This window comes from Portunus trituberculatus, chromosome 1, assembly GCF_017591435.1.
Source record: "Portunus trituberculatus isolate SZX2019 chromosome 1, ASM1759143v1, whole genome shotgun sequence".
NCBI lineage: Eukaryota > Metazoa > Arthropoda > Malacostraca > Decapoda > Portunidae > Portunus > Portunus trituberculatus.
This window is the reverse complement of record NC_059255.1, coordinates 6,509,207-6,515,247: the sequence shown is the minus strand read 5'-3', so window position 1 is coordinate 6,515,247 and position 6,041 is coordinate 6,509,207. Positions and strand designations below refer to the sequence as shown.

General features: G+C 42.4%; 2 protein-coding genes across 2 annotated transcripts in view; one reads left to right on the top strand and one right to left on the bottom strand.

The window, feature by feature from the left end:
• The window catches only part of LOC123499182 (probable transcriptional regulatory protein TTE1135), an 8,069-nt gene extending 5,309 nt beyond the window's left edge, over positions 1-2,760 (top strand). Inside the window, 4 exon segments of the mRNA XM_045246928.1 lie at positions 119-252; positions 1,841-2,003; positions 2,308-2,341; positions 2,344-2,760. Coding sequence (XP_045102863.1) covers positions 119-252; positions 1,841-2,003; positions 2,308-2,341; positions 2,344-2,504 — 492 coding nt within the window. The 3' untranslated portion in view covers positions 2,505-2,760.
• An 80-nt stretch (positions 2,761-2,840) lies between these two features.
• Positions 2,841-5,567, bottom strand: LOC123498851 (glutathione S-transferase C-terminal domain-containing protein homolog). Its single transcript, XM_045246370.1, is given in 2 exon segments — positions 2,841-4,451; positions 4,454-5,567. Coding segments are annotated over 2 exon segments (1,374 nt in total). The 5' UTR covers positions 5,298-5,567; the 3' UTR covers positions 2,841-3,921.
• Between the last annotated feature and the right edge of the window lie 474 nt (positions 5,568-6,041).

Below are 6,041 nucleotides of genomic sequence, written 5' to 3'. Positions count from 1 at the left end.
GAGCTCTGAGCTCGCTCCATAATGGGAAAGACTGGCTGGCTGACCAGCAGGTGACCGAGGTGAAATACACACACACACACACACACACCTAACCTCTCTCCCTCCCTCTCCCCGGCAGAAGACCCAAGATAATGCCAAGTCAATGATGCTGGAGTACCGGGCGCCAGGTGGTCTGCTGCTGCTGGTGGAGGTGCTCACTGACAACCTGGTGAGGACTCGGAACAGCATTCAGAGTATTATCAAGAAGACCAGGTAAGGCACCACGCTTAAGTCACTTCAATCTTAATTTCTCTCAGTACCATGATGTGTTTTTGTATTTTTGGTTATTTGGTGATTTTCTACAGCTTCAGAAACTCATGTGGGGATTGAAATAGTGAAGTCTGTGGCCATTAATCTTCTGACGTCCATAGATCCTTCCTAATGTCAATAAATGGTCTAATCACACCTAAAACTCAAGATAAAAATGTGATCCAGTACTGAAGGAGTTAAGATAGTGAAGACTGTGGCCATTAATCTTCTGACCTCCATAGATCCTTCTTAATGTCAATAAAATGGTCTAATCACACCTCATATTCATTCTGGTTACTATTGTTGATTTTATACAGCTTCAGAAACTCATGTGGGGATTAAAATAGTGAAGACTGTGGCCAGTACTGAAGGAGTTAAGATAGTGAAGACTGTGGCCATTAATCTTCTGACTTCCATAGACCCTTCCTAATGTCAATAAAATGGTCTAATCGCACACAAGTCTCAAGTTAAAAATGCATCCCAGTACTTAAGAGGTTAAAATAGTGAAGACTTAGGCCATTAATCTTCTGACCTCCATAGACCCTTCTTAATGTCAATAAAATGGTCTAATCGCACCCAAAACCCATGTTAAAAAATGTGTGCCAGTACTGAAGGGATTAACCTCTTCAGTACTGGCTCACATTTGTATATTTTGTTGGCCTACCTAACCGAACCTTACAGAAATGCTTGCTAACCTAACCTAACCTTGTGTCTTTTGCAGCTAACTTTACCTTATTGAAATTCTTTAATTTAACCTAACCTAATTTATCCTAGTATCTTTTGCTGCCTTACCTAACCTTACTTTTATTTATGTAAGAAAGGGAAACTGGCCGAGGTTATAAAAGAAAGGCCCCTTACAGATCCTTAGAGAAATGCTTGCTAACCTAACCTAACTTCAATTTGTCTTTTGCTGGTTGTTATAGAAATGTTCATGTTATTGAATACTTCCTAACCTAACCTTGTGTTTTTTGCGGATAACTTTACCTTATTGAAATTCTTACTAACTTAACGTAACCTAATTTATCCTAGTATCTTTTGCTGGCTTACCTAACCTTATGCAAGAAGGGAAAACTGGCCAAGGGCATAAAAAAAAAGGCCCCACTTAGTTGCCAGTCCCCTTACAGATCCTTAGAGAAATGCTTGCTAACCTTTGCTAACCTGACTTCAATTTGTATGTTGCTGGTTGTTATGGAAATGCTCAAGTGATTTTAAAATGCTCATGTCATTGAATTAATTTTTTTATGCTTTAAGCTCATGGAATTTTAGTGTTGTATATTCTGCAGGTGGGTATACAAAGGCTCTCAAATCTAGCCGAACTTGATTAAATACCCAGCTAACCTCTGTATCTCTGTTTAATGTTACAAAAATGCTCTTCACTTAAACTTACTTAACATAACTTAATGCAACTTCATCTAACTTCATCTAACCTTACCTCTCTCTCTCTCTCTCTCTCTCTCTCTCTCTCTCTCTCTCTCTAACAATACCTAAACAAAACACACCACATCATAACTTTCTCTCCCCCTCCTCTCTCTCTCCTCCCTCTCTCTCCCAGCATACAAGAGGTGAAGGGGGGTGGCGTTCATCACCTCTTTGACGAGAAGGGAGTGGTGGTGGCTGGGAAGGACAAGACACCCCTGGAGGAGGCGCTGGAGCTGGCCATTGAGATCGGGGCAGAGGAGGTGGAGGAGGAGAAGGAGGGGGGAGCCAAGTTTGTGGTAAGTTGAGAGAGAGAGATGATGATGATGATGATGATATAGTAGTAGTAGTAGTAGTAGTAGTTATTTATTCTATCTATTTATTGATTTCCATAATGTTTCAATGAGTTTTAGTTTGTTTGTGTGTTTTGAAGGGTGTTTTAATGGTTCTAGTGGCAGAGTGACAAGATTTCTGCATTATTAACAGGAGAAACACACTTGAAAATGCTGCTGTGGCCTTGAAACACACACACACGCACACACACACACACCAATACCTTAGAATATTCATCACTAACCATAAACTCTCTCTCTCTCTCCCCAGTTCACATGCTCCCCCGAGGCCTTCCAGGGGGTGAAGCAGGCGTGGAGGAGCAGGGGTACCAGGTCTCCTATGCCAGCATTGACTACCTGCCACAGACACCTCTCTCGCTGCCTCCTGATGACATGGAGAGAGTCGGTGCTGTGCTGGAGAAACTGGACGGTGTGGATGATGTTATGAGGATACATGTTAACTTGTAGAGAGAGAGAGAGAGAGGAGGATGTTTTGTTTTTGTGTGTGTGTGAGAGATAAAAAGAAGGTTTGTGTTTGTGTGTTTGAGAGAGAGAGAGAGAGAGAGAGAGAGAGAGTGTGTTTATGTGAGTTAGAGATAATGTGTTTTTGTGTGTGTGTGTGTGTGTGTGTGTGTGTGTGTGTGTGCGTGTGTGTGCAAGATTTAATTAACAACATTGTACATAGATTTAAAAAGAGAATAAATAAATAAATAAAGAAAGGAAAGAGAAGATTAATTAAACCATCATTGTTCTGAGAGAGAGAGAGAGAGAGAGAGAGAGGGGGGGGAGACAAAAACACTAAAAACAGCTTCCAAACACATTTATTTGTACAAAGCACGTTTAAAACACAAATAATAATAATAATAATAATAATGACACCACTACACTCACAGAAAACGGTGATTTGTCCATGTGTACGAATGAACGCGTGTTTTAAACAAGCTATACAAAACTGTGTGTGTTTAATTGAGGTGGTGGTGGTGGTGCTGGTGGTAGTAGTAGTGGTAGTAGTAGTAGTAGTAGTAGTAGTAGTAGTAGTAGTAGTAGTAGTAGTAGTAGTAGTAGTAGTAGTAGTAGTAGTAGAAAAAGAAAAATAGTAGTAGTAGTAGTAGTAGTAGTAGTAGTAGTAGTAGTAGTAGTAGTAGTAGTAGTAGTGGTGGTGGTGGTGGTGGTGGTAGATAAGGTGACAGGTAAGTGAATTAATTGTTTGTTTGTTTCTCTAATTTTTCTAAAAACACTAATATTTTCTTTATATAGTTTATTTTTGTCTATTTCTTCTCAAAACACTTTTTTTTATTCCTTTGTTCATATTCCATTTTCACTGTTGTCAATTCTCAAAAAACATCAATATTTTCTTAATTCATCTGGCATTGTTTCATTATTTCTGTAATATTTTCAAACTTATTCCAATTCATTTCTTTATTTCTACAAAAACACCAATTCATCTTTCAAGTCTCATTTTTTTTCCATTTCATTTCATCTTAATTCTTTTTCATTTCATTTCATTCTTTTTCCTTCCTTTTCTTCATCCTTTTCTAATTTTTCCACCAATCCCAAGCTCAAAACACCAATATATCTTTCACTTTTCTTTTCCATTCATCTATTTCCCTTTCTTTCTCCTTCCTTCCTTCTTATCCTTCCTTTTCTTTATCTTTCTCTCATTTTTCCATCAATATAAACTCAAAAACACATCTTTCAATTTTCTTTTCCATTCATCTATTTTCCTTTCTTTCTTCTTCCTTCCTTCCCTCTTCTTTCTCCTTCCTTTCCCTCTCAGTTTTCCACCAATCCATCAATTTAAAACTCCAAAATCACACAAAACCCCACAAATTAACAAAAACCAAACACATTTTTAACAATTTCCAAACACAGAATGCTTACGTTTCTACCTAAACACGCCAAGAAGCAGGTGATTTTTAGGAGAGCATGTAGGTGGTTGCATTAGTGCCAGAGCTGCCTTGTACCCTGCCTCCCTCACCTCTGCCAGCCTGTCCCCATCCACCACCCTCATGCACCTCTGCCCCTGTGCTGTTTTGGGGTTATCGCTCCCATGGGTCTGGTCTGCGGCGTGCCCTAGGGTTAAATACTGCTCTGGGGTCAACTGGAGTGCGTGGAATGCTAAACTACGAGGGTATGAGACGACATGGTTTGGTCGTATGCTTCCGTAACAGCAAGGCACCACCACAAACGCAGCCCGCTTAGCCACACACTTCCCAAGCACCAGGTCAGTTGCCGCACCACACGCATGTAAACTCACCCCAATGTCGAACGAACCACGGAAGTAATCTAAGTTACTCTGAATGAACGATACATTTTTTAACCCTAATTGCTGTACCCTAACCCTGGCTCTCTCCAGCGATGGTGTCTTGTTCTCCACCAGCAGGATATGGCAGTCAGGCAGGCACTGGGCTAAGGGATGCCAACGTGCCCAGCTCCAGCACAGAAGTCAACAATAGTGTGGCCGGGTTTAGCAAGAGAGAGGGTGGCACTGCAGATGTTTTGTAACTGTTGTGTCTTCCTCTCCAGCCTTGACTGTGGCACGTGGCCCTCCAGGGAGAGACAGGAGAGGAGGGTGTGTAAAGAGGAAGAGGTAGAAGAGGTAGAGTTTGTGAATGAAGAAGATGTTTGGTGTGTAGATGAAGAGGAAGAGGAGGAGGAGGAAGGGTTTGTAGTGGAAGAAGAGGAGGATGATAGCTCTTTTGTGGAGGAGGAGGAAGAAGAAGAAGAGTTTGTAGTGGAAGAGGAAGAGGAGGAGGACAAAAAATCTGATGATAAAGAAAGAAAAGATGAAAACATAAGATTACCAGCAGAAGAAGAAGAGGAGTGAGGTGGACAGTGAAGATACCCCTCCTCCACCTGTGCCTCCTCCACTAGTCTGAGCACCTCCTCCACATCTCCTTGCTTTGTGAAGAACCCTCGACTTTTATTCCTCTCTGGATCACTTTTGTAAATACTGACATCCTCAACTTCTGGCACCTCTAGGGAAGGAGTGCTGGTCTGGGGTGCCACGAGAGACTGTGCCAGCTCGAGAACAGGCATTGCTGCTTGTATATACCCATCGAGTGCCAGCGTAGAGTGCCAGGCGTGGACGAGAGGAGTGACATTAGCAGGCACTATATTCGCTGAAGTTAAACTGTGAAGAATGAGATGAAAGCAGACAAACAGCATTAAATCAGCCAGTGTCATGTCCAAGCCCTCTGCGAATTGGTGTGCCAGTGTCGGGAGGAGTGCCAAAGGACGTCTACACATTTCCTGACCCATGGCACCGCTGAATGTGTCCCTAATATGCTGCTGTGTTCGTTTTAAAGCATTGTGGAGGATTGGGGGCCGGCGAAGATGGTGTTCATATCTCAAGACATCGACAGGGTACACCACAGCTTCCTGGCACTGTACGGGTGTAGTGCCACAGAGAGGAGTGCCGCAGGGGCTTCCACCTCGCAGAATTTTGTCCACACACTCACCTCTGCGCACGCTTGGAGGCAGCCACCGCGGAAACCCAAGAGGTGTGTTGCGTGGTGTTGTGTGATGTTGTGGTTTGTCTGTCTCTCTTTTTCATCTTTCTTTGTTTTGTTTTCTTTATTCCTTCCTTCTTCTTCTTCTTCTTCACCTTCTTTTTCATGTTTTTCTTTTCTAGTTTCTGGTTTTATCTTCTGTTTGTCTTCTATACCACCACCACCACCACCTCCTCCTTCTCCTCCTCCTCTTCTTCTTCTTGTTATCTCCTTCACAGCAAGTCTTAAGGAGGAACAAAGACCAGCACAGCACCAAACTCCTCCACCTCCTCCTCCTACTCCTTCCTCCACCTCCTCCTCCTCCTCCTTCTTCCTCCTCCTCCTCCTCCTTCTTCTCTGATTTATTTATGTCCTCTTGATATGTTATGCTTTTCTTTTCCTCTTCCTCCTCTTCCTTCTTCTTCTCTTCCTTCTCCTCCTCCTCTTCCTCCTCCTCATTTTTTCCTCCATTCTCTAATATAACCTCACTTTTCTCTCCCTCCTCCTCTTCCTC